Here is a 12,818-nt window from a genome sequence, read left to right as displayed (position 1 = left end):
GTAAAATTTAGTTATCTCCCATAATGCTTTGCATATATGTGCAGTAACGTGCTCAGTAGTGTAAAATTTAGATATCTCCCATAATGCATTGCATATATGTGCAGTAACATGTTCAGTAGTGTAAAAAATAGTTATCTCCCATAATGCATTGCATATATGTGCAGTAACATGTCCAGTAGTGTAAAATTTAGTTATCTCCCATAATGCATTGCTTATATGTGCAGTAACATGGCCAGTAGTGTAAAAATTAGTTATCTCCCATAATGCATTGCATATATGTGCAGGAACATGTCCAGTAGTGTAAAATTTAGTTATCTCCCATAATGCATTGCTTATATGTGCAGTAACATGCTCAGTAGTGTAAAAATTAGTTATCTCCCATAATGCATTGCATATATGTGCAGTAACATGCTCAGTAGTGTAAAAATTAGTTATCTCCCATAATGCACTGCATATATGTGCAGTAACATGCTCAGTAGTGTAAAAATTAGTTATCAAACTGTCTTAAATGTTTTGGTAACATTTCTCAATTTTTTCATGATACATAGTCGTCATGATCATTCAGACATACGACATACTTACACTTTAAATATATTCTGTTTGCAGTTTGAAGTTATTTCTTCCAAAGGAATATGTGAAGACGAAAGGTTGCGAAAAAAGAATCTATGCAGTAAGTTACCGTAGACTTTAAAATGATTTACTTTAGCCGGAATTAATTTTCACTAAAATGATTTTTTAGGGTGTTTCGTATGGAGTTTATTTTCACTAATTTTTGACAGGTTGAATGTGTAAAATATATGAAAAATGTTTATTGTTATTTTATTTTCATAATACTGTAATAAATTTCAAGCAAAAAATAAAGTTTGCAAAAATTGTCTAAAATAATCGGTCGTCATAAACCATTGTTATTTTATAACAGCTAATGAGTTAGGTGGTCATTAAATTAGCATAGCAAAGAAGTGTGAATAAAAACTGCTAGCGAGTTAGGGGGTTAATATAAGCAGAATAGTGTGGATAGTAAATATTTTAAAGGAGTTTGGGGGGTCATGAACATTTTCACACGAATTTTGACCAATTTTGTCAAAAATTATGACTTCTACTTTAATTTCTAATTGAGGCAGTCAAAAATTAAGTTTTTGATTTCCAACTATCAAACAAAAAATTGCATCTCTCTCAAAAGCGTTATGGGATAGGCCGTTAGTGGTGTGGTTTTTTTAGTGTTTTAATTTTATCGTATCTTATTTCAGGAACACAGAAAGTTGCTAGAAGTGTCAGAATTAGATGCTAAAGTCCGATACACACAACTCTGTAGGTCTCTGAAGACATACGGCATCACATTCTTTCTTGTCAAGGTACGTGTGTTTCAATTGTCGTCCTAATTTTTTCAAGAGACAGATTTTCTTGGACTGTGTTCTCACTGGGAACTAAATATGAGGGACAGAATTGTCCAATCTGTTTAGAAAATATTTCACTAACTACGTGAACATGAAGTATTTCCCTTATGGTAAAGATTAATACATGTCTGTTATACTGTAAAAGAGTTAATTATTCACTGGGATTTAATTTTGCTTATTTCGCTGACTGGAAAATGCGCTAAATTACAACCCAGTGAATATGTAAAATTGAGCATGAAACACATTATTCAAATGATAAAACCGTGAATTTTAAACCCACTAAATATGCCTGAAACGCTAAATCAGTGAAAATTAAACCCAGGGAAAATTAGTCATTTTACAGTAAATAATAATGAATGTTTATTATGCAAAAATGTAAAAGAGTAAAAAATCTGGAACAAAAATATAAACATATAAACCATGAAGCAAATGTTTCATGTCTGGTGAGAACACTACTTGAATTTTAAGGGAAAACTTTTCTAGCAGTCAAAACTTTACCCGGGGTAAGTAAAATATATTTTTCTGAAATTTGATCTAGAATTCCGTAAAATTTCGATAGAATTTCTATAGAAAAGGTGCCAAATGTCTGTTAAATTCTATGGAATTTCTATAGAAATTTTATACACTTCTATAGAATAATCAATACAAATTCTATAGAATTTCTATACAATTTTTTCGTAAGGTACTACCGTAATAGAGTAAATATAGTAGCCTTCATTAGAAACACTGCAAACTTCTTGACTGAGGCAGTACAGGATCACATTGACCAAATCAAAGATGGCTGTACTATTTTCATTTACACTTTGTTGTATTCGCTGATTATTCAAACTTTTCCGAAAATATGAAGTCTTTAACGAAAATACTGTAAAACCGTTTATTTTCACTGGAATTTTATTTTGCCATATAATGCTCTATGCTTATTTAGTAAAATTAAAACCCAGTGAATAATAAATGTATTCACAGTATTTAAGTTTTCTGTCATTTTCCATCTCAGTCATTTTATGTCACATTCTTTTGCTCAAATTTTTGAAATTAAAAAAAAGAAATTAAATTTTATCAAATAAAAAGCACAATTTCTTTGACAAATTTTAAGATAAAAAAAAAAAAAAAACGCTCCTGCATCAATTTAGGAAAACAAATTGGCCAGAACCGTTTTTTTTTTTTTTTTTCTAAGCCAAGAAAAATGTGTATTTTTAAATATTTCAACTGCGTGTCATTCATGATTAATTTTATACTCAAATTATTTATGTCATTTTTGTTGAAAGTCTGTTTTGTATTGACAGTTAATTATATTGCCACTGAATTATTTAATTAAATTCTTCGCACTTTTTTGACCGTCGCTCATTGGGATTACGATTCGTTATTCAGAACGCCAGGCACTGTCAGTTTTGCAATGCTCATTTAATTTCTTTTTGTAGGTGATCTGATCAGCTGTTGTTTGATCTGTTGGTGTGTCTCTTTTCACTTTCTTAAAATTTACATTGTACATTGTCATTTTCTGAACACTGTATTAATTGCTGTTAACCTTTTCACCATCAGTTCCCTCTTTTCATCACAAATTCACAAAATAGTCCTGTTTATAGTCTGCAATTTTCTTCAGGAGCTCGGGACAGAAATAGTCAAATTTTTTTGTAAAAAATGTAAATTTACCCAAAATTTGTCTTTTGGCTGCAAAATTAAAGTTCATTTCCAGAAATATTGAAGAATATAAGAAAAAAAGTACAGACAATTCAGGGGAGAAAGTTTGGTGGTGAAATGGTTGAACCGACATTCTGACTGCATATTGGACCTAGAACAAAAGAAAACGTAATGTCTCTAATTAGCATATGGTCAACCCATCCATTTTTCGGTGATTTACAATAATGATTACTTAACCTTTTTACCACCAGTTCCTTTTTTTTCATCACAAATTCAAAGAATAGTCCTGTTTATAGTCTGCACTTTCCTTCAGAAGATGGGACAAAAATAGTCAAATATTTTTTAAGTGAAAACTGAAAATTTACTCAAATTTTGTCTATTGGCTCCAAAATTAGGGTTTATTTCTAGAAATAATGTAGAATATAAGAAAAAAGTGATGAAAAATTTGAGTAAGAAAGTTTGGTGGTGAAATGGTTAAATATTGTTCAAGATTATCTTGAAAACCTAGTTAGATTTAAAGGGGCACCTTTCAGTTAAGCCTAATCTCACAGCAAATTTACTTTCTGGATTAAAAACAACAATGGATTACAAAAGATAGATTAACATTGTAAACATAAACAATGTCCCATGATTCTTTGGTGCAATCCCTGGGTTTTGAAGGTTCCCCTTTAAGGGCAATCATTCCGATATACCCCTCAAAATAAATGGTACATTCCAATCCCAATGTACACCTCCAAATGTATTGTACTCTACAATCCCGACATACCCCTCTAAATTAATGGTACACTCCTTTCAAAAAGCACAACCTAGGGTTTGCTCTTTAAATGCCTTGCATCACAAAAAAACCTTCTCCAAGTATGCTTTCAGGCAGAACAGACATGTTCAAATATTTGGTTAGTTATGTTTGCACGAAAACTCAATAATACTAGCAGTGGGATTTCGAGAATACGTGCCACTGTATCTTTCCTGTTCATATTGAATTCCACGTCAAAACGGACACGCTGAATTGTGCCAGGAAATGTGACTAAATTATTTAAATGGACACGACCAGTGACAGTGTGCTCTCCTTTAAAATCATTCCGCTTTGGACATCCAAAATCTATCTACTGTTTCGCATTCTTGAATAAAAATCGAAAATTATCTAATAGTGGGTATGTGATTGTCATGGAAACATTGATGTGACAATGAAAAATGACATCATAGTTGTCTCTCTTCTCTAAATCTATTTTTTTTTTTATGTTTTCCAAAACAGTAAATATAAAAACACCAAAAATGTCCTAATAGTGGAGATGTGACTGTCATGGAGTAATTGATGCGACAATCTAGTTCTAGTCTCCTCATTTAAAAATTAATTCACTTCGGACATGTCAATTTTCTTTTATGTTTTGCAATCTTGTGTAAAAATGAATCACCGAAAATGATCTAAATGGTGAAGATGTGACTGTCATGGAAACAGACTATAGTAATTGTTATTAAAAGCATGCAGTTTTACAAAATGATACTGATCAGAACTGGATGGCGAAATAATATTTCCGTTTCTCAATCTTGGGTAAATTTTTTAGACAAGTGTTTGCATTCAAAAATTACAGTAGATGCCATTCAAGAACTTTTTCATGCAAAAAATAATTTTTAATGGATGCCAAAGTCAGCTTTTGTTGTCATTTGAAAACTACTGTATCATACGTCCTCTACGTAAGGTCCAAATACATAAAAAAAAACATAAAAATGTGCAGTCAGTGCAAAATTATGTCCTTTTGATCCAAAATTAACAAAGAAATCGTAAAAAAAAAAAAATGAAAAATTTCTGTCAGTTTGAAAATATGACACAAAAAAATACATAAAAATGAACATGGAAAATGGTAAACAAATAATACCAACAGATTTTCTTGTAATGTAGACTTTGCTTGAGAAAGATTTACAATATATCTGAGTTTTCAGTACTAAGGCTATTAGTCAGATTTAATCTTTAATCAAGTAAATGTAAAACTAATGTTTGAAATTTAAAGATTAATCTGGGTCAATCACTAACCTTTGCCCTCTGACCCTTAAACTATGTATCTTTATTAGATTAACCTCACAGTTTGAGCATATATTGTTTTATGTGTCTTAACCTTTTAACCACCGATTTCCTCTTTTCATCACAAATTCACAAAATAGTTCCGTTTATAGTCTGCACTTGTCTTCATAGAAATGGGACAAAATAAGCCAAATTTTTTGAATAAAATCTGAAAATTGACTCAAATTTTTACTGTTTGCTCCAAAATTAGTGTTCATGTCGAGAAATATTGAAGAATATAAGAAATCAAAGAAAGCTTAGAAAGAACTCCCATGTGCTGAGAGTATTGGAGACACATTAAATATAATTCGAAATTACTTAGCTGAAAACTAATTATGCAAATCAGAAAATTAATATGACCAGATTTGAGTGTAAAACTAATGAGGTCTGCGCAATGTAACAGAAAATCTATGTCTCCAAGTTTAATTGAAATGTGATTAGAACCAAAAAATTATGAATTATTATGCTTATTAGGGAATTAATATGAACAGATTTTTACCCCAAACTAATTAGGTTTGTACATTGTCCTAGAGCATCTTTGTACTAAGTTTCATTGAAATGGAATAATTAGCACCGTGAAAACTCCAAAATTTCGACCCCTCTAAAAATTTGACCGCCTATTTATTTGCCGGGTTTCGGTGTTTTATTTACCTCCAAATTTTCGACTCCACTAAAAATTGCCGACTCATTCTTATTCGAAAATTGCGACCAGTTTTAGTTTTCCCCCAAACGAAAAAAAAAACGATGTGAGCGTTCAAACGGGACCTTCCTCAAAGGCATGAATGCGGGTTTCTGATTGACTGAGAGATTTTTATTTTATTGGTAACGAAAATATATTCTAAATAAACGAAGTTTCAAATAAAAACGAACACAAAAATCTTGGCATGCTGCGTTTCTGAATTGTTGATTATTACTGTACTCAGTAGTGATTATAATAATGTACACAAAATAAATTTGTTGAATGGTTATGAAATACAAATAAAAGTCAACTTAGTTTCATCGTAAGCGAATGATTCCGGTCTCGTATAAACGTTTGATGCTGTAGGATATCCGCCATGTTCTCTTAGGTCAAATAGGTCAAATCGCTAATTAACCAATCAAAAAGCTGGATGATGCGAAAACGGCATGATTTTTTTTAAATAAAAAAATTAGTTGTTTTTAAAAAATAAACTGGTCATCTGAAGAATAATTTAACATTGTTCACAGTGATAACAGCTCATTCTCGAAAGGAAGCTTACCCGCTCACGCTAGTCACGATAAAAATCATACACGTGTACTCTTGAATAGACAGACGTCAATGACTACGGTAAAACTTAGACTCTATTTTAGCCGGCAGGATTGATTGAAATGTCCGAAAAATGACGCCAAAATACACCTTAAAAGTCCCATTTTATTTTCTTAAATCCCATTATATTTTTTAATCCAAGGGCGAATTTACGGCAGAATTTGGTCCCTCAAATCACCGGTACGGTGCTCAAATAAGGGACACGTGAGCTTTGATTCTAACCGGATACATTGCACTGGGTCGGGGAGATCGTTTGCTAAACTTCCATGTATCTTTTGTCCAATGGGTACCTGTACTTCGAACATTCGCAAGTTTTCCTAGGTAGTGCGAGACAGCTTTGTCTTTTGACCTATTAGTTTTGTGCTGACCTCTTCTCCGCGTCTTGATGTTTTGTTTTGCTTGTCATAATACTCACTGATTGATGACTTTGTTTAGATTTTGAGTTACAACTCGGCCACGACCTTTGCTTTTACCGTGAAACATGAGGAAGTTTACGTCAATTGACGGACATTGCATTTTTTAAAAACTAATGAAGCACACTGTCTATCATCCCCATTTTTTTTTGCTGATTTCTATTCTGAAAAATTCGACCGTCCGAAAATGCACCTTAATTTTGACTCTAAAAACACGTCACATTTCTAACACAAATTATTTAAAACCGGTCGAAATTTTGGAGTTTTTACGGTACTTTAGATATCAGTGTGAAAGATTAAAATTGGTTAATTATGCAAATTAGGTAATTAATATGTACAGATTTTAACCCACAATTATTCAGGTCTGTCTATTGTCCTACAGCATCCATGTACATTCATTGATATGTGATGTATAGTACCTGAGATATCAGTGTGAAAGTTGGTTAATTATGCAAATTAGGTGATTAATATGCACAAATATTTACCGGAAACTAATTGGGTCTGCATAATTCTAGATTCATTGAAATATGATGATTAGTACTTTAGATATCAGTAGAAAAGCTGAAAATTAATTATGCAAATTAGGTAATTAATATGCACAATTATTTACCCTAAAACTAATCAGGTCTCTGCATAGTCCTAAAGGATCTATGTACCAAGTTTCATTGAAATGCGATGATTAGTACTTGAGATACCCGTGGAAAAGCTGAAAATTAACTAATTATGCAAATTAGGTGATTAATATGCACAAATATTTATCGAAAACAATCAATCTCTGCATAGTCCTTGAGTATGTAAGTACCAAGTTTCATTGAAATGTAATGCTAACTACTTATATCAAATGCTGAAAATTAATTAATTATGCAAATTAGGTAATTAATATGTACTGATATTACCATAAAAACTATCAGGTCTGTGCAGTGTCGTATGACATCTATGTACCAAGTTTCATTGAAATGTGATGATTAGTACTTGAGATATCAGTGGAAAAACCGAAAATTGACTAATCATTATGCAAATTAGGTAATTAGTATCCACGGATTATTACCAAAAACTAATCAAAACCTAGCATTAGTTCAGAGCATCTATGTACCAAGTTTCATCAAAATCCAATGAGTGGTTGTTTAGATATCAGTGGAACAGTCATGGAACCACTAAAAAATAGCTAATTATCATGCAAATTAGGTAATTAATATGCACGGATTTTTACCAAAAATTAATCAAATCTGCGCATATGTTCAGAGCATCTATGTACCAAGTTTCATCAAAATCCAATGAGTGGTTCTTTAGATATCAGTGGAACAGTCATAGAACAGCTAAAAATTAGCTAATTATCATGCAAATTAGGTAATTAACGAGCATGGATTTTTACCAAAACCTAATCAAATCTGCGCATTGGCCCAGAGCATCTATGCACCAAGTTTCATCAAAAACCGATGTATGGTTCTTGAGATAGCAGTGGAACAGTCGGACACACATACACACATACACACATACACACATACACACATACACACATACACACATACACACATACACACATACACACATACAGACACACTAACTGCAAAGACTCCCATTTTGTGCTTCGCACATGGGAGTCAAAAAGTGGAGAAAAATTTGGACAAGAAAGTCTGGTGGTGAAAATGTTCCGATTGCTGTCAGTTTCTTCTAAAATTTGCAAAAAAACATTGTTGAATAAAAAGTAAAAGATGATTTATGATCTGATAAAGAAATAAAGTGGAAATTGTTATGATTTCAACTTAATCACGTTCGGATTCTAAAAATATACCAGTGATGTAATTATGCAAATTTACAGTTTGCATGGATTTCAATATTATTTTTTTTCACTCAAGAAATTTTTTAGACTTGATTTTCTTATAAATCAATTAAAAATGTCAACCAAGTTCAATTTTTTTTCTTGTTTCAGGAGAAAATGAAAGGAAAGAACAAGCTTGTACCGCGGTTGTTAGGAATTAACAAAGAGAGCATTGTGAGAGTGGATGAGAGAACCAAGGAGGTGAGAAATTTGTAACACTCAATCTTATTGGCTATTCAGTATTATACATACTATTGTTGGCCAATCAGAAAGAGTCTTTCAAAATCAAATGTTGCGTTGAAGCTTATATACATGTAAGAATTTGATAGGTTGAAAAAACCTGTCAACAAACAAGCTGCTCTCTGATTGGTTTGATTATTGAGTATTATGGTTTGATAGCCAATCAGGCGCAGCTTTGCATTGGCCTCATATCACTGATGGTTTTACTCTGAAATGCTCATACTGTAAATTACTTTATTTTGAGTGGGAATTAATTTTCGCTGAAGGAGTAATTTAGTGAAAATAAAATCCAGCGAATATACCCTTTTTCCTATATTTTACATTTACCTTGCTAAAAATTAGTGAAAATAAATTCCATACAAAACACCCAAAAATTTGTCTCAGCGAAAATTAATTCCAGCTAAAAGTATTTTACAGCATGCGTATTCTACTGTTCTATATTGTTCTGCGCGCAACTATTGGTAAACAGTTCGAAACATAAGCATTACAGAAATTACTTGATTTCACACAAAAAGCTAAGACCAAGCATGACACACCATTTTGACAATAGTTTTAATTTACCGGTACTAGCTTTGCTGTAAATGTGCTATTTGCTTTTAGCAAATCTTTTAAAACTAGTCCGTTATCAATATGGAAACATTTGTTGTTCCCTGTTTTCATCACAAATTCACAAAATAGTCCTGTATATACATGTAGTTTGCAATTTCCTTCAGAAGATTGAGACAAAAATAGCCAAATTTTTGGGGGTAAAAACTGAAAATTGATCCAGATTTCTGCTGTTGGCTCCAAAATTATGGTTCTTTTCCAGAAATATTGAAGAATATTAGAAAAAAAAACACATTTTTGCAAGAAAGTCTGGTGGTGAAAATCAAATCCCTTTGCTTGTTGTTACTGATTATGAGGTGCCAACTTGATGCGCCAATTATCGGCGTTAAAACCGAAGTTTCACAACCTCAAATCACTCAATTAATCAAAAAAAATCACAGGAAATGAATAATTACTGTTTGGCATACAGATGTCATCGTTGTCAGTAATTATGTAAAGTACCAACAGTTAAACACGTCAGTTGTTAAGCATGGTTGACAGATTGGTAAGGGATGGTTCATTTACTTATATGGGGGGGGGGGGTATTTCCTGTCACAATTATGTAAAGTACCCACAGTTAAACACTTCAGTTTTGTTAACCCTATTGACAGATTGGTAGGTATGGTACATATACTTGTAGGGTGGGTGCACACCCTTAAAAAATGAATAATAATGTATGTTATATTATTAGCAGTATTATTATTATTTTTTCAAGCATTTAGCAAAGGCACCCCTCCAAGATGGCCATTGTGTCAATATTTCTATCTCTTCTATGTTCATTTTTTCTCCTGAGTAATCATATTAAATGAAAATTTTTGTGATAATAGATATTGAAGACATGGCCATTGACGTGTGTAAGACGATGGGCGGCATCACCGAAAAGTTTCACGCTTGACTTCGGTGACTATTCTGAGTCTTACTACTCGGTTCAGACAACTGAAGGTGAACAGATCTCAGCGTTGATTGCCGGATACATTGATATCATTCTTAAAAAGGTGAGAATTTAATCAAAATATCTTTAAAATTATGATAACTGTAAAATTTTCATCTTTGTGTCATCCGACAACAAATTCCAGTATTAGGATTCTCGCCGACAATTCTTATTTATATCATATATTGCTAGCCATATTGCCCATATCATCAAAAATGAAAGAAAAATGTTTGTCATCGTTGTTGTAATCGCTAATATGAGGTTATTACGAGGATACTGAAAAGTATACATGAAGACAGTACAGCAGGAGTATTGATCGATGTGAAGCTGAGATCAATGCAACAACGTACTGTCTGAGTGCATACTTTTTCGTTATCCTCGTAATAACCTTATTATTATACATCTTTTCCTCTCAAGGATACATCATGGGAATGCCAAAATACAAAACGTTTAGAACAGAAATATTTTTTAACTTCTTTATGTCTGGTCAAACCCTGTGGGCTGCCATGGTTACTAATACTATTCAAAACTGTATCTTAGTCACCTAATTCATCAGTATGAATTCTTCCCTTAGTTAGTTCGAATGACAGTTCAGACTCAACATTGAAGTATATTTACTATTTTATCATTGGGCACCATTGTTTTTATCAAATATTTACATCAATCGTGTTTTTGTAGACTGCTTTTCCAATACTAAAACTTGTTTGTATTCAAAATTGTCTATGACAATGCATATTCATTTCTTTTTTACATATTTTTAAGATGAAGATATAAATTGATTGAAAGTTTAACATTTGTTAAATAAGTTTTTGAAATACAGACATTAAAGTTGGATTTGGAGCAACAAAACAGAAAACAAAACATTTCTCCTTTCTGCCATGTGTGGCGCACCGGTATGCGGGAGAAAAAATGTGTGAGGTGATGTTTTCAAACTAACGCACTTGATGATGAAAAACAAAAACTATTTGGAGGGGCGGGGTCTTACTAATTTTGATTAATAAGACTATTAAATGGTTAAATCCTATTTGACTGAATAATTCTTGCTGAAAGCTACCTATTAGCAAATTGAATTTTTCGCAATTGGTAAAACGGATTACTCATTTTGTCAATTTATCAAACGACTTCAGTGCTTTGCTCTTTGACCTCAATTGACCTTGATATATACACATGTGATCTTTAATTTTATAGAAGTATTCTCGTTAATTTCTCGTGTCATTAATAAGGATTGCTTGTGAAAGATCTTAAATGGAGTGAGATTTTGTCGATAATGACCCCATTTATCATTATGGAAGCCATGTGCCCTTGGTTATTTACCCTTGTTTAGAGTTTCATGATGCATAATGTTTTTCAATTTTTTTTATTTCGTTGTTTATTTTTTAAGAGCAGTGTGACGAATTGAATATATTCAGACAATATTTTCTGTCACCCATTTTTGCTGTTTGATTAATGTGAGTGAGTGATTAGTTTGATTAAAAACTAAATTTCTCAAAACTTTCCGTGAATTACAGTACCAGTTTAAGTCTAACTTATGGTAACTTAACACTCACTATCAGATGCAGCATTCTAAATTCTTTGTCACACCGTTGTGAGTCAGCGATTTGGAAAAGAATTCAAATTACTATCTTTGAAGGCGAGTCTGTCAACATTTAGTGACAATTTATCGCAGATTTCGCATTCTAGTGATGTCTTTCACAGAAACCCCCTGGAGAAAATTCTCAATGTTTAATCGTTTAATTTCGGGTTTTTTTGAATATTTAACTTTTTAACTAGAGACACAGAGCGTCCCACGTGAGCAATTAACGATTGCGAGTCAGTACATTAAAATGCAAATTATTCGAAGATACATGTGCCTACTTTTAGTCAACGTCTGTAAAAGTACATGCATTCATTTAAAGTCAATTTGTAATTTAACACGAATGTTTGCTGAATACTCAATGTTTGGTTTATCTTACACGCGTAAAGTTGGTTGGGATTGAAAAGGAAGTGACATTTTACATGCAGTATACCCAGTAGTTTAATACCCGATAGTACCCCTGGCAGATTGATTATCAATAATAACATTACTTATTTCTTGTATAATGATTTAATTTTTAAAGTTGCATATTTTACAACTACATGTATGTAATACATCACTCCTAGAACAGGGTAAAGCATTATATGTATTAAAAAATATGTAATATAATCTAATATATAAATATAGAAATCATGACATTCATTGACAAAGGTAGCCTCATGCAGTGATCAGTGTCTACTGTTCGCATCTATATATATAGCTTAATTTAGAATGTCTGAATTGTGAACTCGTATTTTGTTGTTTGTTACTCCTTACTCGTCAAAATTTCGTAGTCGATATATTGGTCAGGAAAACCTTACAGTCTTGCAGTATGGGAATGTAATTTTGAGTGACTAGGATGATAAGACATCCCCGGAAATTGTTAAATGTGAATTAAAATGCAT

General features: G+C 32.2%; 1 protein-coding gene across 1 annotated transcript in view; it reads left to right on the top strand.

Annotated features, from left to right (window-relative positions):
- The window catches only part of LOC100369361 (talin-1-like), a 192,519-nt gene that overhangs the window by 114,203 nt on the left and 65,498 nt on the right, over positions 1 to 12,818 (top strand). The window contains exons 10-13 of the mRNA XM_085494559.1: positions 607 to 670; positions 1,248 to 1,352; positions 8,717 to 8,806; positions 10,258 to 10,425. Of these exons, the coding sequence (XP_085350685.1) occupies positions 607 to 670; positions 1,248 to 1,352; positions 8,717 to 8,806; positions 10,258 to 10,425 (427 nt within the window). The remainder of the gene's footprint in view (positions 1 to 606; positions 671 to 1,247; positions 1,353 to 8,716; positions 8,807 to 10,257; positions 10,426 to 12,818) is intronic.

The sequence above is a fragment of the Saccoglossus kowalevskii genome, chromosome 20 (assembly GCF_978046115.1).
Source record: "Saccoglossus kowalevskii chromosome 20, keSacKowa6.1, whole genome shotgun sequence".
Taxonomy (NCBI): Eukaryota; Metazoa; Hemichordata; class Enteropneusta; family Harrimaniidae; genus Saccoglossus; species Saccoglossus kowalevskii.
This window is presented reverse-complemented; position numbering and strand designations above follow the sequence as displayed.